Below are 26635 nucleotides of genomic sequence, written 5' to 3'. Positions count from 1 at the left end.
TGCCTAGGCTAAAAGTCTGAGGAAAGATTGGATAGGGTGGGGCTAGTTTTACTTAGAGCTGTGAAGGTTAAGAGGGGACCTGATAGAGGTGTCTTATAGGGTTGACAGGAAGGCACTTTTTATGTTTTAGAGGGGGTCAATAACAAGGGGTATAGCTTTCTATGCTCATCTTTTATATTAAAGAGAGTTGGAGAATTGTTTTTCTCTCAGAAGGTAGTGAGAGTCTGCGACCTGTTGCTTGAAAAGTTGGTTGAGTCAGAAACACAACATTTCAGCAGTGTTTAGATGTTACTAGCATCACCGACAGACCTCAAGTTTATGGGCTAAAAGTTGGAAAACAGGATTAGTGCAGTCAGATCTTTATCAAACAGCACAAACACAATGGGGCTAACGGCTTCCTTCTGTGCTGTAAATGTCTGAGTCCATGAAATACTCGTTTTTAAATTTAGGAACACAATTGTAAATTTAAAGCTTATCATACTTGTGCTGCTCGAGATATGAATTAATCCTAGCAGTAAAACTCCAAATAAATTGAGTATCTCTATCACATTTCCCTCTAACTTCTCTACTAAGGAAATAATCCCAGCTTTTCTTGTCTCTTCAAATACCTAAATAATCATGAAATGGATATTTTAGTCCTGTGAAGGATTAGTGAACACTTTCTTAAAATCACTGTATGACAGATTGCTTTTTACAGTACCAATTTATCAATATTATAGAAGTCCTGTGGCAGTCTCACAAATGTACAAAGAATCAGATAAGTTATAATGAACTGACTCAGTTATTGATCTCAAGTGTTTAATATTTTTCACTGCTATCCTTTAAGGACAATACATCTCACTTCCTTATTTCAGTTTGGTTGTTAAATGCTCCAAAACAGAATTACACAGGAGACAAATCTACACTTCAGCCACAACCACTGAATGCCGGCTAAATACATTTAAATCATTAAGGTCAAAAGCTTACTGTTATAAAATACCCAATAATCCATGAATGAAAGATCTTTATTCAAGTCACTAATTGTACTGCACACACAGGTTATACAGGTAGCCCGTTCAGAAATCTTCATTGATGTTCAAGTATACAAGTTATTAAGAATAAACATTAAGTCATTTTAAGGTAGTGGATGATCTGGAAATTCTCAATTTATAAATAGGACAAGAAAAACACAATTATGATTACTTTTGGTCAGTTACACTATTAAAGAACTTAAGGCAAAAAATATTTGACATACTAAACAATGCAGTAATTAGAAAACATAAATTTATAGCTTTCTTATAAATCAAGAGCCCACAAGCCACTTGAAGCATGAGGCAGTTAACTGCATCCTTTATACATCCATTTAAGTTGCTCCTAAGATACCAGGAAATAAGTGACAAATTTCTATTTCAATGGAGACAGTGAAATGAGCAAATCAAAAATGTACAAAAAGGCTATAGGATTATAACCAGTAATTTTTAAAAAAAGTACTATTTTGTTGACCAACTTGGCTGGTAACTGTAAAAATAAAGTGCATTTAATTGCGAGAGTTGAGTTATCAGTTTAGGGAGATCATGCAGGGTGCTTGGTTTGTAACAAATTCCATTGTGCAACTCCATGAAAATCTGGGAATTTCACCGAATGCTATTAAGAAATGAAAATTACAGGAGAGTAACTAAAAGATGCAAGCATGAAACTATCTTTAGGCAGTCTGTTGCAGCTTTATAAAAATGGCCACACTAAATTCCAGAATCATTTCAAATAAGTCAATAAGCAAGTCCACAAGATCCTCAAATCAGGTTCGTAATGTGCAGTAATGGCAGTCACATCAAATGCTTAAAACTCACTTCTGATCATCTCTTGTTTAAACAAGTTAAAATAATTCAGGCAGTCTGCTACTTGATTGGCTTGACCAAAATGCACCTTTTCAGAACTCCAATATTGCTACAATGGGAGTTGGTTGAACGCTCCATTCAAAGATTAGCCATAGCTGTCAAGTGTTTGCGGGACATGTTGTGTTCCAGATATTATGCTTTAAAAACAAAAATTGGCAGTGTGTCAAGTTATTAAATTCATCCATTACAGCACCTAAGGTGCTTTAAATGTTCTACTAGCTAATTCAATTCAGGTTTTCAACCCTGTTTCTCTGGAACCATTCAATGATTACAGGCAATTGAGGATAGCGTTGAAGTGATTTCTCACCACTTGGACAAGATAGAACAGAAGCAACTTAGAGATCCCAAATTTCCATTGTGTTCTCCCCTTTTCCTGCAAGAAAGTAGTGATAGGCCTCCATTCTGCAACATAATTTACAGCTGGAAATTGAGACGGCAGTATTGCATATGGGTAGAAGTAATGAAAAGATACTGTTCACCAGCTCCAGATATGTACACATTCAGCAATAATGAATCTTATGTTATTACGAAATATAAATTAGCATATTTTCCTTTAATCTCTTATGGTATTTAGGTTCAGCATGCTGCAGGTGCTACAAACTGAATCCTGAAACTACGAGGTGTTGAGCATTATTTCTGGCTTCAAAATATGTTGTATCTGTTTCATCATCTGGCTGTGGTACAAAGGGCATAGGGCAATTCTGCAGATTGTCCCAATCCATTTCCTTGAAGAGGGGATGCTTCTTGAGCTCTGAAAAGATAAAACCAAAACTAGTTGCTCTCTCTCCTTCCTTAGAGATAAAAATGCCTGTTTTTAGAGGTCAGAGAAGATGGAGAAATGTTGAATAACTGGAGGAAGGAAATCCTGGGGAGAACATAGAACAGTACAGCACAGTACAGGCCCTTCGGCCCACGATGTCGTGCCGAACTTTTACCCTAAACCTAAGGTCTATCTAAACTCCACCGCTACCTTATACTATCATCCATATGCCTATCTAATAGCCGCTTAAATGCCCCTAATGAGGCTGACTCCACTACCCTCTCTGGCAATGCATTCCATGCCCCTCCCACTCTGAGTAAAGAACCTACCCCTTCGTCTCCCCGATATCTACCTCCTTTCACTTTAAAACTATGTCCCCTCGTAAAGGCTACCTCCACCCTAGGAAAAAGTCTCTGGCTGTCTATTCTATCTATACCTCTTGATCATTTTGTACACCTCTGTCAAGTCACCTCTCATCCTTCGTCGTTCTAAAGAGAAAAGCCCTAGCTCTCTCAACCTTTCCTCGTAAGACCTTCCCTCCGTTCCAGGCAACATCCCGGTAAATCTCCTCTGCACCTTTTCTAACACATCCACACCTTTCCTGTAATGAGGTGACCAGAACTGGACACAATATTCCAGATGCGGCCGAACCAGGCTTTTGTATAGCTGGAGCATAACTTCACGGCTCTTGAACTCAATCCCTCTATTAATGAAAGCTAACACACCATACGCCTTCTTAACAACTCTATCCACCTGGGTGGCAGCTTTCAGGGAACTGTGAACATGAACCCCAAGATCCCTCTGCTCCTCCACACTGCCAAGAATCTTTCCGTTAACCCTGTATTCTGCTTTCAAGTTTGTCCTTCCAAAATGAATCACCTCACACTTTTCAGGGTTAAACTCCATCTGCCACTTCTCAGCCCAGATCTGCATTCTATCAATGTCCCTTTGTAACCTAGAACAGCCCTCCACACTGTCCACAACGTGACCCACCTTCGTATCGTCCGCGAACTTGCTAATCCACCCTTCCACTCCTTCATCCAAATCATTTACAAAAATCACAAATAGAAGAGGACCCAGAACAGATCCTTGTGGTACACCACTCATAACTGAGCACCGTCCACTACCACCCTTTGTCTTCTAAGGGTCAGCCAATTCTGAATCCAATCTGCCACGTTTCCCCCCATCCCATGAGATAACAAGATGTACAACTGGATGAACACAGCAAGCCAAGCAGCATCAGAGGAGCAGGAAGGCTGAGGTTTCGGGCCTAGACTCTTCTTCAGAATTTTCTGAACAAGGGTCTAGGCCCGAAACCTCAGCCTTCCTGCTCTTCCGATGCTGCTTGGCCTGCTGTGTTCATCCAGCTCTACACCTTGTTATCTCAGATTCTGCAGCATCTGCAGTTCCTACTATCTCCCCCTATCCCATGCCTCCTTACTTTCTGCATGAGCCTACCATGGGGAACTTTATCAAACGCCTTACTTAAATCCATGTATACCACATCCACTGCTCCACCTTCATCCACATGTTTGGTCACCTTTTCAAAGAATTCAATAAGGTTTGAGAGGCATGATCTACCCCTCACAAATCCATGCTGACTATCACGAATCAAACTGTGCCTTTCCAAGTGATCATAAATCCTCTCTCAGAAGTACTCTCTTTTCACCGCAGAGTTCACGGCTATTTTATAGTAAATATATACTTAAATAAATCTTCATTGACAAGTCATTAAAGAACATTATCTTTGTGCAGAATTTACAGATCAGCCAGTCTACAATACAAATAAGAACTACAAGGTTACTGGTCTCACCAGACAATGGTAATTACTTATAAGAGTTTTATACTTGCTAATTCAAGTGGGTTCAGAACCTAATCAAGTGTACTTGTGGAAGGCTCAGTTATAGGCATTATCCATTATTCTGACAGAGTGAAAATAGTAAATACAGATGAGGAAAAAACACAAAATTCCCACAAAATACTGTCATTCAGACGACATTTAGATATTGTCATTTAACTGCACATTAGATTCTCACATCACGTTGCTGGACCATTTACACTTCTAAAAAAGGCACACATCATTTACCTTTTTTCAACAGTAAAATGTTGACCATTTCCCCTCACCGTATACAACACCTCATTCAGATACTGTATCCTTGTAATAGGGAATATTGCAATTTCACAAAAGATTGTTTAGAGTTCAACTATTTTCAACTAGTTCCCAAAAGTCAAACCTTTCAATCCAGCTCTCTTGAAACATTCAATTGTCAGTAGAATTTCAATTGCACTGTGGGCATTTTTAGATAATTCTTCTTCACCTTCTGGCCAAGGTATATCTACAAAAATAAATTTACTTCTGAAAATCAATGTCAACATGTATTTAGATAGCACTTTTAATGTAGCAAAATACCTCGACACTTCAGAAGAGCATTAGCAAACCGATTTACCATTGAAACAGGAGATTTAGGGTAGAAAAGGATAGACTTTACATAGAATATCTAATAGGAGGAAACAAAGATGGAGAGGTTTCAGGAGAGTATTCCACAACTAAATGTATGGCTATCAATGATAGAGCAATTTAAAAATCAACAACACAAAGGAATCCAGAAATGGAGGACCACAGACATGTCAAGAGTTATAAGGCTGCAGAAGATGCATAGACAAGAAAGGGAGAGGCCAAGGATGGACATGAAAAATGGGGTTAGAATTTAAAAAGAGACATTGCTAAAACAAGAGCCAGCATCAGTGGGTGAGTGTAGGGAGGTAGGAGATCAAAACTTTGTCTGAGTTGAGATGTAAGCAGTGGAGTTTTGGATGACCGCAAGTTTGCGGATTAATATTTATTCATGTGAATAATTACTACTTAAGAAAGGGTATTGCCACAGGCAACTGACCAATATTCAAGTATCCTCTCACCCTAAATGGTCGCACACTAAACTCAGCAGTTCTAATAAAAGGCTCCTGGCCTGAAATGCTCATTTGGTTGTCCTATGCATAAATGCTGTCTGTCTCGCTGCATATTGAGTATATTCTGTTTGGATTTCAGATTTCAAGAAACTTTGGCATTTTTCATTTAAATGATCAGTTCAATATCTAATCCACAATTGAAACACAAATTTGAGACCAACACTTCACATAGGCAGCATTGCCCTTTCAACATAGTTTACACAGAGGCCCCACCTCCTGTTCCAGTGATAGTGGTAGATGTTAAAGATCCAACTGAATTTAAGAGCTGGGACTCCACTGTGCACTGCACCTCACTTGTTAAGGCTAAGAAGTGCTTAATACTATGTCTGAGGTCTCATTAAATGACATGGCAAACTATGAACACCTGTTCAGCATCTCCAGGCAACTCAATGGCAAGGATTCTTTAAATTATAGGTGGCTGTGACATAAACAACATTCCTCAGTGGAGTGATTATTTGATATAGGGAAAGAAAATCAACTCCAGATAAGACGGGGCCTATACTGTCTATAGTTTTACTGAAAAAATCCAGAAGGAGCAATAAAAACTGGAAGAACTGCAGATGCTGTAAATCAGGAAGAAAAACAGAAGTTGCTGGTAAAGCTCACCAGGTCTGGCAGCATCTCTGAATAAATATCAGAGTTAACGTTTCAGGTCAGTTCTGAGGAAGATGCTGCCAGACCTGCTGAGCATTTCCAGCAACTTCTGTTTTTGTTCCAAAAGGAGTAGCACTGCTCTTGTCCACACTCAAGTGAGATACAAAATGATCTCTTTGTTGCCAGTTGGATTGCATATAGACCTGGTTTTACTGAATACAACAGGCATTTTGCATTGGCATATGTAAGAAGTCTAAAGCAGGCTTCATGCTCGTGCCTTGAACACCCACACCAAAATAGCAGGCAGCATAGTATCAGCTTGGAATGAGTGTGTACTTCTTTTCCCTCATGCTCTCGGGAAGGTAAATACTTCAAATATTCTTGTAAATTGGTCAAGTGGAGGCTAATAACACCTCAAAACCATATATAAAGATTTAGAATAAGGCAGCAGAGCCACACCTATTCTTATCAGCCATCCAGAAAGGCATGTTTTCTCTGAACAATTTGGGCAATTATCAGGAATGATAACCCAGTCACAGAGTCTGCCGAAATCAACAGGACTTTGAAATGGGACTCTTGTCTTGGAATCAAAAATTATGGATTCAAATCTCAACAGATTTCAATACCAAATCAAAGATAAACTCTCTCATTGCAATATTCAGGTTGTACTACACTATTGAAGACCCTAAATCAAAATTTTGTCTGCCCTCTTTGGTGGATATCAACGATTCCAACATTCAAAGGATAGCAGAGATAAATACTTTATTATCAACCTGTGCAGAAATGTTTTTACATGCCTCTAGGGCAGGTGAGACTTGAACCAGGACTCTTAGTCCAGCGGCAGGGATTTACCACTGCACCACCACAGACCCTCAAATTGCAGATATATCCTTGTCTTGATCAATATTATCAGAGCAGATTACCTAGTCATCACCCCACTGTTGTGTGTGGGATCTTGCTGCTTGCATCTCACCAGTGAATGCACTTCAATAGTAGTTGACTGGCCTCTACCACATCAAAATTGCTCCTAAAACCATTAATAACATCCTGTGTAACTGACAAAGGCAAACTGCAATTTTTTCTCCTTTTTGTGGTCTTTGACACATATCTTCCTGATCATATCTTCTTTCGCCAATACATATCCAGTGCTGAATAAATAAAAGTTCCTCAGGAAGCCATAGTCTCAGTCTCCTTACAAACTCCACTCCCTCACTGTGGCAACTGAGAAACTGAACCAGTCTGTTCACAACTTAAGTACCATTTGAATCCAGATGAGCTTTCAACCATTCACAGTAAGTCTGCCTTTTTGCACCTCCACATTACCCGCCTCAGCTCTTCTACTGTTGAAACCTTCATCTGTGCCTTGGTTACTGCCTGACTGTTCGAATGCATTGATGGCTGCCCTCCCACATTCTATCATTGGTAAGCTGGAGATCACCCAAAACTCTGCAGTTGTACCCCATCTTGCTTCAAAGATTGCATCCATCATTCCCGCGATCACTGACTTGCACCGACTTCAGGTTAAACATCAAAATCTTTAAAATTCCATTCCCGATTTTCAAATACCGCCATACCCATGGCCCCAACTTCCATAATCTCCTCCAGCCATACAACACTGATATCTACATTCCTTTCCTTCCATCTTCTTGGACATCACACATTTTAATTGTCCCACCAATGAAGGCTGTGACTGCAGTTGCCTTAGCCCTGACTTCGATAATTCCCTCCCTATACCTTTTCACCACATGGACTTTCTTTCAGACCTCTTAAAATCTACTTATTGGATCAAGATTTTGGTTATTTGCCCTTATGCATCTTGGTGTCATATTTTATTTTAGAATGCTTTTGTGAAGTGTAGTGGATGTTTTAATTTGTTAAAAAGATGCTATATGAAGATGTTGTTGCTATTGGCTGTATAGGTCTAGGAATGCCCCAAGATTATGAAAGTCAAGGTGATCTTTTTCTTTACATAAATGAAAACACCGAGACATTGCTAACTTTTATGACATAGCTGCTCTCACTCTGCACATGTTGAAAATGATTTCACTAATATTTGAATTTAAGCTGATTTGTATGCATACAAGACTGTCTATTAACAGTACCAAATTAAAGCCTATTTGAATGTGAGGAGAAACATTTTGGATTACCTAACTGATAATTAACAGGAACACATTACATACTAAGTTGTCACTTCTGAAGAAGCATGAAAAAAAGAGTTTACCTCTGTTCAAGATATTCTGAAAGACCTGTTGTGATGTTTCATCATTGAAAGGGGGAATGCCCGTCAGAAATTCAAACAAGCACACACCAAGTGCCCACCAATCCACAGCAGGACCTAGGGCATAGTAACAAAAAGAAAAATATATTTACTATAATTAAAAATTAAATATAAAAATTGCCAAGAAAGAAATAAATGGGGAAGTGCTGGAATAATGCATCAGGTCAGCTGGTATCAGAAAGGATATTTTGGGCATTTTAGAAACAGAGCACCTTCTCCAAAACCAGGAAACACATTTTTTTCTTTTTTTCAGATGCCAACAAATTTGTATCTTTTTACTTTATCAGAAATGTTGATTGTTTGGATATTAAGCTTCAAAGTGATTCTGCATCGGTAAAAATCTTTCGGAATCAATTTGTCGATTTGGTTCATTCTGCTTATCATTTCTAACCACAATCATGCTTTATGAAAACCGTATTTGTCACAATCAAAATGAACTGATTACACAGAATCACAGAATGGTTATAGTGCAGAAGGAGGCTATTCGGTCTTTCATGTCTGCACCAGCTCTTTGATTGAACATTATGACTTAGTACCATTCTCTTGCCTTTTCCCCATAATCTTGCACATTCACTGAATAAAACTAATCATCCAAAGCTTCTTGAATTGTTCAATTAATACTGTTTCCACCGTATTTCCGCAATGCATTCCAGATCCTAATTACTTGCTGTGTGAAAAAGATTTTTCTCACATTGCGTTTACTTCCTACACAAATTACAACAAATCTGTACCCTTTCATTCCCTATCATTTTAAGAATGGGAACATTTTCTCTCATATCTTCAGTCAGGGTTCTTCACGATTTTGAAGAATTTGATCAAATCTCCTCTCCCAAGTAAAGCTGTCCCAACTTCTCTAATCTATCCTCATAGCTGAAGTAAAAGAACATATTTGTGTACTACGAGACACAGCACGTATGCAATGTACATTCAACATTAGAACGCAAGTACTAGGGGGAGGACTAGGTAATTTAGCCCCTTAAGCCTGCTCCATAATTTCATATGATCATGGCTGATCTCATTTGTGCCTCAACTCCACATTCTTCAACGCATTACTAATTAAAAATCTGTCCATTGTGCACACCAGTGTCCTGATGTCCACAACACAAATAATGAATTTCACAGATTCACGGCCCTTCAAGAGAAGTAATTTATCCTAATTTAAATCTTCTACCCCTATCCTAAAATTATGATCTTTCATTCTAGGTTGTGCCACACTAGGAAGTATTCCCTCCATATCTATTTTGTCAATACCCTTTAGCATTTTCTATACCTCAAATAGATCTCTTCTAAACTCCAGAGAAAATAGGCCTAAACTTTGTCAGACAAACCCCTCATTTCTGGAATCAATCTGGTGAAATTTGCATTCCACCTGCTGCTGTGGTGTGGTTTGAACCCCTGTCCATACAGCATTAGCCTATGGATTACTAGCATAGTGGCATTACAATTATGCCATTGCCTCCTGTTTAATAAAAAAGATACATTGCATTAAAAGAGCAAATACTGAAAACAGTTTGCTGTTATTTTTATTCATTCACAGGATGTTGGCATTGTTGGCAAGACCAGCATTTACTATTCATTCCTAATTATGCTCAAAGTAGGGGTGGTGAGCCACCTACTTGAATAGCTGAAGTCCAGCTAGTATAGGTACACCCACAGTGCAGTTTGGATGAAAGCTCCAGGCTTTGCATCCAGTAACAGTGAAGGAATGTTAATATATTTTTGAGTTAGAATGGTGTGGTTTGGAGAACTTGCAGGTGGCTGTGACTCCATACATTCACTGCCCTTCTTCTAGGTGATAAGATTACAGGTTCAGCGGTTGCTGTTATATAAGCAGATGGCAATCATCAACAGGAGCATATTTATATGGTACCACTGGAAGTGTATAATATAACTGGGCTATAGTTCAACCATTGCTGATACTTATATTTATTAATGAATTCTTTATAAGTCTGCAGAAATCAGGATAGTATGCACAGGATATGAATGTTTGCAATGCAATATAGCCAAGCTGGGGGATTAGCTCCATACGTAGAATACATCTTCCTGTTTGGATAAGGTTAAGTGAGAACTACTACCCTTGACATCAAAGACAGCATTTGACAGAGTGTGCTACGAACGAGTCCAGCAAAACTGGAATCAATGTGGGGAAAAACATTCTCTGCTGGTGAGAGTCATACCTTGTACAGATGGTGTTTGCTATTGGAAATCAATCATTTCATCTGTGAAGCGTCACTGAAGGAGATCCTCAGAATAGCAACTTAGGCACAATGTTCTGTACCATTTATTACTCCTCAGATACTGAAACAGTCTGCGTCCACATGCAGCAAGACATGGACAACATCCAAGCTTGGACTGATAAGTGGCAAGTGACATTCATGCCACACAACTGCCAGGCAAAGACCATATCTAACACTCAGTGGCATTATCATCACTGAATTCCCTATGATCAACATCCTGAGGGATTACTACTCACCAGAAAGTAAACTGGACTAGGGCATAAAAATACTGGGCTTCAAGAGCAGGTCAGAGGCCTGGAATATCCCGCCCCCATTCCAGTCCAACTCCCATCTATCTACATGACATGAATAAAGAGTGTGATGGAATACTCTCCACTTGCCTGGATGGGTGCACCTGCAACAACACTCAAGAAGCTCAACACCATCTAGGACAAAGGAGCCTGTTTGATTGACACTTCATCCATTAACATTCATTCCACTACAAATGCACATTAGTGGAAGTATACACCACTTCCAGGATGCACTGCAGCAACTCACCCAGGCACATTTGACAGCAACTATTAGACCAGAGGCCTCTGCCACCTCAATGAGTACAAGAGCAACAGATGCATGCGAATACCATTGCAAGTTCCCCTCCAAATCACACACCATCTTGACTATTTTTCAATCCCAATGAGTCATCACTCTCTAGAACATATCAACAGAAGCTGCAAACATGGAATTTTTGTAGTCATTCAAGAAAGTGAGCTGGATAATTTCCTAAAAGGGATGATTTCCTGTTATTGGGGGTAAATTGGGATTTTGAAAGTTACTAGCAAAACTGTACAACCTTGAACATTTTCCATAGGTGACATTCCACCACATTATCCATAATGCTGCATAAACATTACGTTTTGAACCAATAACAATGATTTGACAGAAAATGCTAAAATGTACTTGCAAAAAAATGGTCACTCCTTGAATAATTTATTAAAGCCGACTTCATTCCCTCAATCCATATTGCAACCAAGGCCAAACCTAACCTGTGATTGATAAAATGGATGAGTTTGTAAACAATGACCAACTGCATCAAAAACTCTCCTTTTAGTACCTCCAAGAATTCAATGACAAATTAGCCAATTTCATAGAAGTTGAAATAACTTATCTGCAAGTTAAAAACTGCTATTTGCAACACAATAGTGCACGTTATGCAATGTCAATTCCTCCTATCTACCATTCTCCCCTTCAACAGTTCTATTGTTTCAATCCCAGTCAAGTTGTGATGGAGGAAAAGACAACAATTTAGAAATGAGTGGTGATCAAACGCTTCCGCAAATGGACAAGTTGACACCAATGTCACCTTTCAGCAAGCACATCTAAAACTATGTCTCTCCTTTGCTCAGCTGTCAGAACTTAAAAGTGTAACAGTAATGCCCAGGAAAACAAGAAACACATACAATCCAAAGAGAAATTTTGGTATCCTCTAGCACATTCTTCAAGGGGCCACACATCACACATTTATCGAAATTAAAAAAAGATTTTTTTGTAGTTTTGTTGTGCCTAAAAACACCAGCTGCTTGGCATAAAGCATTTATGTATTGAGATATTCATTGGTTGTATATAAGTGCTGCATTTTCTGCATGAAATCAGGTAGTAAGGAAGGAGCACGTTTGTTGCAGATTTAAAATACATCTGCTGTACATTTTCAGGTTTTACTTTAAGCATCTCTATTTCCTGTAACTTCCTCAATGGTTTCCCCCCATTTTACATTTGCCTTGCCTTTCACCATTGGCTAACTTAACAATTCATCTTTTTAACATTTTTTTCATTGCCTCTGAGATTACCTTTTATAGCATCTATCACATTCCTGCTTTTCTAATAGAATTATTTGCAGTTCAGTCAATCAGATAACTTGCCCTCAAATAAACGTACTACCTGTTTATTTTTCCTCTTTATCCAGCAACTGTAGGATTTAGTTACCTACTGGCTCTCAGATCTGACTGACTGATCGACTTGGTATATTTAACATTTTCTGTTTATGAATTACCCCTATCAAGCTGCGACAATGGCGATTTCTCTTACCATGTGGCATTCTTAAGAGCAATTCAGGGGCCAAGTAGTCCGGTGTACCCAGGATTCTATCCCCTTCTGTTGGAGCTGGGCCTCTCCGTACACTTTTCGGAGTTCTATAAGGAGTTCGCACAGCAGCCAGCAGTGGAGTCTAAACATTTAAAAATCATTCAAGAAAACATGTTCATCATATTTAACAGATCAGTTGCACACAAGAACCACAGCACGAAATATGCTTGCAGGTTTCATAATTTCAAGATACTATCTCACCAAGGCACAAATTCTGCCTTTCAAACACAAAAACACATACTAGACTAATTCCTAAAGCGGCGAGTGGTGAAGAGGAGGAGGGTAAATTTGAGGTTTTTAATCCTTGAATGGATGTCACTGGACTGTTTCATAAAGCCCAAACACAGAAAAGCTGGACCTGCTGCATTACTTCAAAAAGTTAAACTATGACAAAAAGGACACAAGTTATGTATGCATTAGTTTAATTTGATGAAGCAAAATTTAGAACTGGTGTCATAAATTCCTTCTGCACAAAACATAGAATGGACTTGGCCAGGGCAGTGGAAGACTTAAATAAAAACTAGAATTTAGACAAGTGAGGACTGGATATCTGCTGAGATTTTCCCCAATACTTATAATCTATGGCATATAACAGGAGTCACAAGGCGGTGTTAGGGACCCAAAACAAACATTCTCAGTAAAGCTGCAATAGTCCGATTTCTGATTCCTTGTTTTTGCGCAACTTCCCATCTCCACCACAAATCCAACAGCGAATTACTATTTTAAAATGGAACATACTATTCAGAAAGAGGAATGGAAGTACGCGTTCATGGGAAGGACAAATGGTGCGGATGAACTGAAAACCCTATAGCAAAGTTACGGTATATTAGAAATCTGAAATAAAAACAAAGTGCTCTAAATATTCTATATGTCAGGCAGCACCTGTGGAGACAAAAAAAACGAACAAACAATTCAGGTTGATGACAAACGTTCAGTGACCCAAACATTAACCGTTGCTGAATAAATGCTATCAAACTTGATATTTTTAGTACTTTGGATTTTTGTAAAACGTCGATATTTCGAAATACATAATGTCCTTTAAGTGCGAGTTGAGATAGATACAGCAGAGAGGCCAATAGAATGCACAGTTCTTATCAACAGAAGAGGAAATTAGATTGTGCATATGAACATACAAAGTAGAAGTAGTAGACCATTTGGCCCCTCAAACTGCTCTGCCATTCAATAAGATCATAGTTGATCTATGCAAAGCAATTCAAAAGCTGGTTTTAGTACACAATTAAATCGTGGTTCATTAGCAGCACAGTAAAGTGTTGAAAGAAAGTTTTACAGAGGAAGGTTCTGAATGGCAATGCAAAACTTCAACATTACCGAACAAAATATTTTCCCACTCTAGCAGCAATAAAATTAAATTTGTAAACTGCGACTAGGGATGTGCAAAATTGCTGTTCACATTTCAGAACAGCCATTTTCTTTTACTTCAGAGAGGATTTCAGATTTTAAAAGAAATATAACAGTTAAAAGAAGGAAATTTATCTAGACCTAAAACAAATAAGCTGAAACTTGAGATAGACACAAATGGACGAGGTTATGATGAGAGAATCAATTAACTTATCTTATTAATTATCTTGTTTATTAACTAAGAGAGTGGTCAGCAAAGGAGGAAGGGAAGTAGCTGTTCTCATTGAGGGTGCCAGTAGCTAAATTACTGAATTAATAAGAAATTATGGGAACACTTGCACTTGCTGGGAACAAAGTAAATGAAAATAAAACTGATAGGCAGGTTTTAAAACCTGTCTAGAACAGGAAGGCAACTTTTGCAATGTCGGTGCATGTATACGTGCAGCTGCTCAGACGTGATGGACTTCAACTAGAACTGGTCTAGTCACCCTACCATACGTCAAAGACATATCAGATGATCACAAGACTACTCAGATCCCTAGATATCAGGGTAGCCCACAAACCAACATCCACCCTGCAACTGCTACTGACAAACGTGAAGGATCCCATACCCACAACCAATAAAACTAATGTAATATACAAAATAATGTGAGAAATATTACATAGGCCAAACTGGAAGAAAACTGACAATAAGGATACACAAACACCAACTAGCCACCAAGAGACACAACCACTTCTCACTGGTCTCAATACACAAGGACAAAGAAAGACACAAATTCAACTGGGACAACACATCCATAATAGCACAAGCCTAACAGAGACATGCCAGGGAATTCCTGGAGCCCTGGCATTCCAACCGGAACTCCATCAACAAACACATTGAACTGGACCCGATATACAAACCACTGAAAAACAGAACCGGAAGTAATGCCAACTCCCCAGCAAAACAAGGTATATAAATAACAAATGGAACAGAACACCAATGCTACGCAGGAAGCACACTGACAATGTCACCTGGCAGGGTGACAAAGCGTCTGCAAACAAATACACCAGCTCAGCGCGCAAGTCTACAACCTCATCCACAATCCAAACTACAAATCTTGTCAAAAACTTTATACAACAAAAGTGCCAAAAGTGTAACTAGGTTTCATTTCACAGTGTAGCAATTCTGTGCAATTTTCTCGAAAAGTATTTCGCAGGACTAAATTTGCCAATATAACATGAGCCAAGTACTAGCAAGTAGAACATATTACAAGTACAATAAATGCTAACTTGAAAGAGCGCGAGTACAGATCTCATCCAAAGGCTTTATATAATCGTATAGCTCTCCTTTACATACTCAGGCAAATTATTATTGAAACTGCAAAGTTAGCAAAGAATACATTGACTTCATAGTACCTGTACTGTATAGTTATGTCTTACCATGCATGTACATGTTATGCATCTGTTAGCTAACGAAATATATTTTTGCTGGATAGGTGTGCAAGAGGTGGAGCACCTTTTATTTATTCCAAGATTGGATTAATAGCTGAGAAAATAGGCCACCTGGGCTCCCATCCCACAAGCATACTGTAGGAGCTCTGATAGTTTCCTCTCCAACTCAAGAGACACTTGACATGATATGCCGATAAAGAGAGATATGTAACATTGAACATGAACACTATCCAGTTGGGTTAAATGGCTTCTTCCTGTAATGCTAATTCTATCCAATTTCCAGTTTATTTCTCTCCACATCAGTGTGAAGTAATCCAAGAGAAATTGAAACATTTTAAGAATAAAAACAAACTTAGTTCAAAAAGAATTGCTCTTTATACAGTATCATTATTTTACTGTAATTTGTTTAAACATAACCTCAAACAGGCCTTCAATGTATAAGTTACAGCAGTACAAATAATATCAAAAGATAAATTACCTGAAATGAGCCCGTCACTCTGTATGGTTGGGCTCTTGGTAAAGGTGTTGCAGCTCGTGGGTAGCTCCCTATACAAAGGGATGTATCCATCTTCTCTACAGAATCCACGCTCATCCTAGATTGTATGGACAAATCAGATTCACATATTGGACTATAATAACTTCGAAATCCTACAATAGGCTTTTTCTGGTATGAAGTCAAAGGATTGACCAGGAATGATGGCTGAAGGTTGTTGCCACCGTCCGCTGAATGACCCACATGATGGCTCCTATCAGCATTTATAAGCCGATGCTTTGGAGCCATACATTGAGGAAAAGGCAACATTTTATCCAGGAGGCAAGACTGCGGAGACACATGGTCCTTAGCTGCGAGCTCCTCAAATGAAGTGTCTTTAAAACTTGTGTCTAATGCTTTCTCAAAATGACTTTCTGTGCAAGATACATCCTGAGTTGAAGAGGACGAATACATACTCAAGCTTCTCTTTGGACTCCTGTCATTCTCATCAGTCTGAAAACTACAGTTACAGTCATCTCCACAATCCTCCTTTTCACATTGTTCATCCAGTTCACTCAACAGGTTCTTCGCTAAAGAAGCGACAGGTGTAACCTCAGATATTCTTTCGGGTATACTGATGTTCTCTCCAAAGTCCCCATTAGTTACACCAGGAATTTTGCAGTTAGATGCTGTAGAATCCAATTCTAGTGCCCGTATTTCCCTGGTTAAACCAGTGTGAGCAACTGGCTGGAATTCTGGTATTTCACATCCACGTTTATACTCAGCATTAGATTTCTTCCGACGAGAGCTGATTGAAAATGGACTCTGATCCACCTGATCAAAGGTTCTTTTTGACTTATTTTGCTGATCTCTACTTTCCTCTTGAAATCTATGGCCATGATACTCTTGGCTAACAGTGGGTGAAGCGTCCCTTAGGCAGGCTGCAAGATGTAGATTTTCAGAAACAACTGTCTCTTCTGTGATGGTCTGACATAGACCTTGGTTGAAATTTACAGAATTTTCCACTACTTTATTCCTCCAAGGAGGTGAAGGGCTAGGTATATGACGTGTATTGACTACACCTTTGGTCACCTCAGCTGTAGATGAAGTAAATTTCTCTTCTTTCCTTCGCACATTTTTGTAAAGACATTTTTTGACAAGGCCCTTTGCCAGTACATTGTTGAGGGGGGTGGCCCGAATCTGATTGCATCCAGAAATTCCACTGAACCCATTTTCTGGACTGGTTTCATTCTGAGCTGGAGAAATAGCAATCCTCACATTTTCTTTATTATCTCCATTCTTTCCAGTTGAGTTCCCTGTAACAGCTGTCCCAGTTTTCATCACTCCAGCAACAAGCTGTACAGCTTCTGTGCCCTGCAGAGATCATAAAAAAAAATCCAATGTAAACCAAAGTGACCTGTAAAACATCAACACATCCAGTAATCAAATTAGCTAACTGACACTGTAAACCAATGTAAATTTTGGTTTAACTCAAACTCCATATAATTTTCATAAGTCTGATTCAAAATATCCTCTCACTAAGCACTGATTCACTTAAGATATCCACATTGCACCCATGATCAAATATCAAATGATATTCTGAGCACATTTGCATAAAACAGCTTTCCTATGCTGTTACAGTATTATTTGGTATCCCAAAATATACTTAGAATAGCATAGATAAAGCAATCACACTCACCGCAAATAACTGGTGCTCTGGTTTCCTCCCACAGTTCAAAGATATGCAGGTTAGGTGGATTGGCCATGCTAAAATTGCCCCATAGTATCCAGGGATGTGCAGGTTAGATGGGTTAGCCATGATAAAAACCCCATGTGGGATGCTTTTCAGAGGGTCGATATAGATTTGATGGGCCAAACTAACACTTTCTGCACCGTAGAGATTCTATGAATGAATTGCCTGCTTTTGTTTCTAAACTGAGGGACAACTACAGTTTGTCTCAATCACAAAACTGAGATGCACAAGGTGTTCCTTAAGGCAAACTAATTATGATACAATGAGGGACTGAACTTCAATAACCACCTTATATTCAACAACGCTTGCATGTTCTGGAAAACACTGAAAATTTAATTACAAATAACAGGAGTTAACAAAACTAACCTCCTTCTCCCACAATGGGCTTTTTAAACACCCTGATTCTGTGCTGGAGGGTAACAAGTGGGATTGACTGCTGGCAGTTGATGATCCAAACCTTTTACTTGACTGGATAAAGTCTGGTGTCAAATACCTAACTGGCATGCAAGGACTGCAAGATGAGCTGTCAGCATCTATTGAAGGAAAATATAAAATTTACAAATCAGTGGAGAAATAAAGTGTAATATATTGCATATACTTTAAGTGTATGCAACTAAAAACAGTCAGAACCATTACGAGATGACAAGTTAATAAGTATTACAGTTGCAAAGAATTGGAACTTCACATTTATTTTAATTGCAAATGGGTGCAGTTTATTACTCTTCCTTTCTCAGAAAAAATACTAGGCTTCACATACAGCTCACTGTAGCAAAGCTAGAAAGCTATCCTCGAGATATATATTGCTAGCAGTCATCTACAGACCTACTCACTTACTGATGAAGTACAACATCTGGTTTTCAGTCAGGAATTTACAGTCATCATCTGACAAAGAACTACTGACTATATACTCCTAAAACGGAACATTTATCTGGGGTTAGGAAACTATTTATTGTTTCATTGTAAATGCATGTATAAATGATATTCCATACTAATTTGCATTAGTCACACCTTTTGTCTTAAGCTCTTTGTCACATGCTTTGGCACTCTGAGGTAGAGGAGAACAAAGTGATCCAAGGGAGAGACTGATGTTGTTTCGCATCATGGGACTCAATATTGGTGATGCATCTTTTGTCTTTCCTCCTACTGTGTTCTAAATAGAAAGTCAGACATGCATAAGCACTTAACTGTACAAAGGGAAAATCTGAAGGTTTTAGAGCTTATGTTCTTAACTTTTTGCAGGAATAAACAATATCATCAAGAGGCAACTTAAAACAGTAACATCATTTTTTACATTAACATGGGTTGTTTCACAGCAGCTCTTGGAGGTCACAATTCAACGAAATCAGTCAAAATTTACTGTTATTTTATAACAAGTAGTCACAAATATTTGCAAACAAACACTAAATCAGTAGATGCAATACAGTCATCATTTGTCCAAATGCTAATACTACGATGGTATGGGTTAAAGTATCATCACAATAGCTGGTGGAATTTAAATTTGATTAAAGAGAATCTGAAGTTGAATGCTGAATGCCATAAAAACCCATTTGGTTTGCTAATGTTCTCTATGGAAATCTGCTATCCTTGCCTGATCTAGCTGACATGAGACCCCAGACTTCCAGCAACATGATTGACTCTTAACTGCCTTCTGAAACGGTCCAGCAAGCTACTAAGTTTGGGGGCAATTAGAGATCGGGAACAAATGCTGGACTTGCCAGTGATGCACATGTGCCATGGAATTTTTTTTATATTCAAACAGAGTAAACTTGCCTTCATTGCTCAGACCATTGAGTATAGGAGTTGGGATGTTACATCAAGGTTGTACAGGAGTTGGTGAGGCCAATTTTAGAGTACTGTGTACCGTTCTGACTGCCCTGCTATAGGAAGGATGTTATTAAATTGAAGAGGGTTCAGAAGAGATTTACAAGGATGTTGCCAGGACTGAGGGTTTAAGTTACAAGGAGAGGCTGGATAGGCTGGGACTTTTTTCACTGGAATGTATGAGGTTGAAGGATGGCCTTATTGAGTTTTAGAAAATTATCAAGGGCATAGATAAAGTCAATAGCAAAAATAGGTGGGGAATTCAAAGCGAGGAGGCATATTTTTAGGGTGAGAGGAGAAAGATTTAAGAGAGACCCAAGGGGCAACTTTTTCCACACAGAGAGTGGTTCACACATGGAATGAACTGCCAGAGGAAGTGGCAGATGCAGGGACAGTCACAACATTTAGTAGAACATCTGGATTAGTACATGAATAGGAAAGGTTTGGAGCAATATGGGCCAAAGACAGGCAAATGGGACTAGTTTGGTTTGGGAAACTCAGTCAGCATGGATGAGTTGGACCGAACAATCTGTTTCTGTGCTATATGAATCTATAACACTAATTGAACACTGAAGGTGAATGGCGTGACAGGAAACAGATATAGAAGTTACAATATGGAAATAGTTAATTCTGCCCAACTTGTCAAGGTCAGTATTTATCCAGAATAAAAGTCTAAATTACAATTACTCATCTTGTTTGCATTTCTCTTCAACCTCTTTTCCTTCACAGAACAAAATTATGATGAGGTGAAATGAAGCAGGATGGGAAGATGGTCTTGTAACACATAAAAACATGTATACATAGGTTAGGCCTATACCATTTGAGTTTAGAAGAATGATAGTATCTTATTTTAATATAGAATAGGTGAGTGGATAGGTGCCAACCGGGAGGACATTTCATCTTTAGGCATGGTGGTAACTAAAACCAAGTGACATAGTTCTGGAATAAGTGGTCTTCCTTTTAAGACAGATACAGAGCACTCAATTTGAGCTGTTTATAGGCTCGTCATCACATCTTGGAGTTTAGCTTCTATAAACTTACAATTTCATGTCATTTAATAAAACACTCTCAACTACATAAAATGTCACATTTTCCATCAAATACCTTAGTTTCTCTACAAACAGTCCTGCAATTAAGCACCACTTCCAACCTCAAATTTAAATGTTTCCTTGTCCCCCAACATATTCCACTCTTGGTTCCGATCTTCAAATAGTTCTATAGATTCATCAAACTGGCAAACACCCAGAATACTTCAATAAGAGTACAGGCCTTAATTTTTGTGTTGGAACGGAACTTGAACCATAAATCCTATGACTAAAGAGACAAACTGCTACTCACTAAGCCAGGCAGACAAATTATACTTAACAAATTACAGTTCTGTAGGAGCTTAGGTTGAACAGTTAAGTGGTGAAAGTTTAGGGTGAATGCAAAAACATGAGGGGTTTATGGCTATGAAGGTTGAGTTGAAGTAAAGGTGAATGCTCAAGAGAAGGAAATGAAATGGGAGGGAGTGTGAGAGGAAGAATACATGATGTAATCATACAGAAGTATCAAAGAAGACAGTTGCAAGGACTTGCAAGTGACAAGACTAGATGACTGCTCAGTTATAGTTTGGAATGGATAAAAGTCAGCAAGACAGCAGCAAACAAGTGGAAATCGAAGGAAAATCCATATGTAAAACATTGGGCCAACGCAACTTGCATGTGTTGGATTAACTTGGCATTAGTAAACACGTGCTTCATGATAAACAGGAGTTGTTTGTGGTGGCATGCTGGAGTTGATGGTGATCAGAGATTGACTCTAACACATGGCCAGGCTACTCCGTTACAAGAGAAAATCTGGGTTTATTTATTACATGTTTAGCAACAATGAAAGATGAGCAATGTGACTGAAGAGTGGCAAAAACAATAAGACATTTAAGGACAGGAAATGTTAGATGTTCAGAATGTTTACAACACATTAAACTATTAAAATGGGCAAACCCTAAAAAAAGTGCTGGAGAAACTCAGCAGATCTGGCAGCATCTGTGGAGAAACCGAGTTAGCATTTCAAGACCAATTGACTTTTTTTTTGGAACTGTCTCCAGTTATTTCCAGATATATCAGATATCCAGCATCTGTAGTATTTTTGATTTTTGAGGCTGACAACTGCACACAATCTTATTTTAGTTCAGAATTTAATTATAATTCTGCTAAGTTTAACACATGGAAACAACAAGCAAATATGCATCTACATTTGATTTCTTCAGAACCTCCCAGGGTATTTCAGACAATTAAGCATTTGGAAAATACTGGTTTTCTGTTAGATCACTGTTAGAATTGAAGAAAACATAGTGGCATTGCACACACGATGAGATTTCAGAAACACCAACGTGACAATGAAAAGGCAATTTTATTGATGTTGGTTAAGTTATAAATTTTGACTAGAGCACCTTCCAACCAATGACAGAATGACAGTGCAGTCTAATATTGGATTTTGACAAAATACTCCTTCAGCATTGCACTATTATAAAATCTGAAAAGAAAAGTGCTTTCACATCCCATAATACTGAAAGTGCAGAGTTGACAATATTACTGCAGGTGTTTTATTCCACAGTGTCACATGCTAATTTGAAAAAAATAACAAGGTAAGCAGCAGTTTAGAGTGTTCCAATACAGTTTTACTTCACCAAATCTTAACCGTTATTCTGGTCAGATGTTGACTATGTATTTCCTAATATTTTGTGCCTTCATTACTATAGAGAAGACTGTTAAAATATAATCTGCTAGCAAGAATCAGAACTAAAAAAAATGGCAACTGGTTCTCTGAACTTTTATAAAAGATCATATATTGGAATGTTACAATTGAAATAAGAATCAACATCTCTTACAGTACTCATGGCAGAATCAGTACTTACAAAGCTCAAAGAACTGATGAGAGACAAGATCTGGCCTGGAGTACGATAGTAATCCAGTTTTGGATTAATCATGGATGGTGTGTTGAGAATATCCATTATGTTTATCTCTTGAGACAAAAACAAAGAGTAGAGATCAAAATAGCCTTAATTGGAGTATGAAAGTTAGATTTTTTTAAATTTAAATTTAAAATTACGCAGTAAAGCCTCAGGGATATTGTGCTGAAAATCAAGTTCTGCTATTCTGGGAACCATCATAGAAGTTAAATATTTAAAATGCAAAATTTTGCAATTTACCTGATATCCAGACTGAGGTTGACAGAGACCACAGACCAGGCTTCTATACTCAAAAGAATTTACTACTAACTGCAAGTGAATAAACACTAGCTACAGGTAAATAATTTTGATTAATCAGCATATAATTCTATTGGTTAACACTATAATCCCCTTAAAATCTGCCTTACAAGCATAGGCAAAAAAAAATGTTATGGGTCGAGGGTAAAACTGGAAAAGCATTTTCACAGCATCTGTTGAGATGGCTCTGCATTCTGATCAGAATGCAGTCTTCCTTCTCCAGATGCTTTCAATGAGTTGCAGGAAGTTCAGAGTGGCTGACTCAATTATAAAAAGGTCTCTGACTTATTAATTACTTGTCCCAGCTTACAACAACTGAAGAAAAAATAAACTGGTTTTCATCAGGCATGAAGCAGCTTTTACTGCAGAGATAAGAGATCCTAAACAGGTGGAGATTGGTTGGTTTCTCCGTATATTGTTCACAACCCCAAGCTCTTTAGCTACTGGAGAACCAATCACATAGTTGTTGGAAGGCAGAAGACCTTGGTCATTGATAACTGGTCACTAGTACACAGCCAATCAATCAGCTATTTGTTGCCAGATAAATCTCCATAGGTTTACCACCCTTGATTCCAGGTCATCTGCACTTTCTCCTAATATTGCTGGAACCAATAGCTGTATAAACAGTGCTCACAATGAGCGTCAGGTTACTTGTTTAAAACAAAATGCAGTAACCCTTAACCAAACCATTTTTTTTAAAACATTTCTTTTCTCATGTCACACCGCTTTTTAAAAAAGGCGAAAGAGGAAAATCAGGGAATTACAGACCAGTAAGCCTAACATCTGTGGTAGGAAAATTGTGGAAGTCTATAATTAAGGATGGGGTAAGTTAGACTGCAGATCAGCCACGATGTGATTGAATGGTATAACACATACACAGGACTGAATGACCAACTCCTACTCCTACTCCTATGTTCCTCATTTAAGTCTGCAATCAAAACTACATAAAAATAAACACCATCTTCACAATGCATTGCAGCAAAATAGTTAAATAGGATTAGATAGTAATATTAACAAAGAGTTTCTACAAGTATTTAAAAGGGAGAGTTTAAAAAACCTAAATTGGTCCTCTAGAAAGGGATGAGAGAGCCAGTAGTAGAAAATAAGGAAATTGCAGATGAATTGAAAGGGTATTTTCAGTCTGTCTCCATTGCAGAAGAAATAAATAACATGCCAAAAATTAATGTACATCAAGTAGTAGAAGGGAGGGAACAGCTTTAAAAAAAAAATTAGGAAAAGGGTGCTTCAAAAACTAATGGCTGACAAGCCTCCAGGTTCTGACGGGACAGCATCCTATTATCTTTATAAAAAAAGGCTGCTGAGATAGTAGACATTGGATTTAATTTTCCAAAATTCCCTAGATTCTGAAAAAATCCCATCAGATTGGAAAATAACAACTGTGAATCTTCTATTTAACAAAAGGAGACAGCAGGAAACAATAAGTCAGTTAGCCAAATCTGTTGTAGGGAAAATTCTGGAATCTGTTAGAAGTTATCGCAGGCCCTTAGAAAATCTCAATGTAATCAGGCAGACTCAACATGCTTTTGTGACATTTTTGACAAATGTATTAGTTTTATTTCAAGTACTAACAGGCAACGTGAACAAAGGGGAACCTATAGATGGCATGTGACATCAAAGGTAACTACACAAGATAAGGGCTCATGGATAGGGATAACATATCAAGGATAGAAGATTGGGTATCTAATAGAAAACATAATGTAGATAAGACATTTTCAGGTTGGCAAAATAGAACAAGTGGCGTGCCAGAAATAGATTAGTGCCGAATCATCAACATTTTCAATTTATATTAATACACGACTTGGATAAAGGGACTGACCATACGGTTGTTAAATTTTCCAATGACATGGAGATAGTCAGGCAAGCAATTGGTGAAGAGAACACAGTATGCAAAAATGATTATAGGTGGGTTAAATGAGTGGGCAAAGACATGGCAAACAGAAAACTATGTGGGAAAATGTGATCTACCCACTTTGATACAAAGAAAAGAACAGCAACTCATTATTTAAATAGAGAGAGATTGAAGAATACTGCAGAGTTGAGGGATCTATCCTGGTACATGAATCACAAAATACTAATATGCAGGCACAGCAAGTGATTGGGAAGGCAAATATTGACACTTATTGCAAGGGAAATGGATGTAAAGGTGGGAAATTTTACTAACATAGTACTGAACATTACGAAGACAACATGTGGAGTACAGTGAAGTTTGGTCGACTTATTAAAGGAAGAATTACATTACAAGCAGTTGAGAAGATTCAACTAACTGATTCTAGGGATTTGCACAAGGGTGAGGTTTTAGGGTTTGAGCAAAAAGTTAAGTAAGTTGGGCCTGTATAAATTGGATTTTACAAGAATGAGAAGATGACCCTGCTAAAACACAAGATCCTGAGAGGATCTGATAGGTTGGATGCCGAGAGGATGCTTCCCTTTGTGGGAGAAACTAAAATGAGGGGGCAGAGTTTCAAAATAAGGGGTCCCCCACTTGAGAGAGATTAGAATTTTTTTTCTTTCACAGGGTTTCTGTAACTTTTTTCCCCCAGAGACCAGTGGAGGGCAGGATCATTGAATATTCTTAAGAATGAGTGGGATAGCTTCTTGATTAACAAGGCAGTGAAAGGATATAAGGACTACGCAAGAAGGCAGAGTTGAAGTTACAATCAGATTAGTCATACACCTATCATATGGTGGAGCAGGCACATTTGGCTGAATGTTCTACTCTTGCTCCTAACTTGTATGCTTGTACAGGACAGTCCCATTTGTTTCTTAGTAAAGTACTAGATTTAAATTATACAACATTTTACAACAGTCCATTTGTTCCTACCTCTGTTCAGAGTAACTCTGGAGAGGCCAAAGTCAGTTAATTTGATGTGGCCCTGGTTTGAAATCAACATGTTGTCCGGCTTCAGATCTCTTAAAAAAAGAAAAGTCAAGTTGTGTTATAATTCAAAAGAAGAGGTAAAAATGACTCCTTACAGTCACCTTTATCATCTTTCTATGCTGTGCCAAGGAACTATGCTAGAAGTATATCATGTGTGGTGATGAGCCATAAATCTCCTAATTTTTATCCTCCATTGTTACTGATCTTAACTGAGATACCATATCTTGTCTTGGTGGATGGAGGTTTGGTCAGGATTTGCACCTAATCACCTTTACTTTTCTCTTCACACACCCAGTCCAACAACAAACAAAAAAAGCATTGAGTATCAACAGCAAGTTTCTTCCCAATTGGTGAGCACCAAAATCAGACAAACATGCATAAGTGCAGTAGGTGATTATGTAGCCCCTCGAGATTACTGAATTTTCCTGTATTGGCAATATTTTTTGCAGTTATGGAATGTTAATATTCTGTTATGCTATGTCCAGCTATGCATAGTTCTGGGAGATTTAAGCTATGACAACAGTTGACTTCATGAGGCTGGTTAAGCAGTTCCAATCCATATTACTCTACAGAAACCCCATTTGTTGAGGACCATGTTGGTAACAACTGTGATGCCCACCCACTGCCCTCACTCTCACCCCACACTGACTAATACAAGGCTACCCACACACTCCAACCTCCAAAATCATGATTATAACTTGCCAATGCTAACCATCTAAAAAGAATACTGCGATGATAGGGGACAGTATAGTAAGGGGATTGACACTGTTTTCTACCGTAAAATGCAAAAGTCCTGAAGGCTGCGCTGCCTGCCTGTCTATT

The 26635-nt window shown here is 38.3% G+C and overlaps 1 protein-coding gene across 2 annotated transcripts in view; it reads right to left on the bottom strand.

Moving 5' to 3' along the window:
• Positions 1-817: 817 nt before the first annotated feature.
• mastl (microtubule associated serine/threonine kinase-like) overlaps positions 818-26635 on the bottom strand; it is a 34242-nt gene continuing 8424 nt past the window's right edge. Inside the window, exons 4-12 of one of the 2 annotated variants that reach the window (XM_048615875.1) lie at positions 25757-25845; positions 22564-22670; positions 18855-18996; positions 18213-18379; positions 16100-17467; positions 12772-12910; positions 8417-8530; positions 4869-4970; positions 818-2011 (exon numbers count right to left, since the gene is read on the bottom strand). In XM_048615875.1, coding sequence (XP_048471832.1) covers positions 2007-2011; positions 4869-4970; positions 8417-8530; positions 12772-12910; positions 16100-17467; positions 18213-18379; positions 18855-18996; positions 22564-22670; positions 25757-25845 — 2233 coding nt within the window. In that variant the 3' untranslated portion in view covers positions 818-2006. Of the gene's footprint in view, positions 2626-4868; positions 4971-8416; positions 8531-12771; positions 12911-16099; positions 17468-18212; positions 18380-18854; positions 18997-22563; positions 22671-25756; positions 25846-26635 lie in introns of both variants that reach the window. The other variant, XM_020531241.2, reaches the window with a different exon arrangement.

The sequence above is a fragment of the Rhincodon typus genome, chromosome 2 (genome assembly GCF_021869965.1).
Source record: "Rhincodon typus isolate 14 chromosome 2, sRhiTyp1.1, whole genome shotgun sequence".
Lineage (NCBI taxonomy): Eukaryota > Metazoa > Chordata > Chondrichthyes > Orectolobiformes > Rhincodontidae > Rhincodon > Rhincodon typus.
This window is presented reverse-complemented; position numbering and strand designations above follow the sequence as displayed.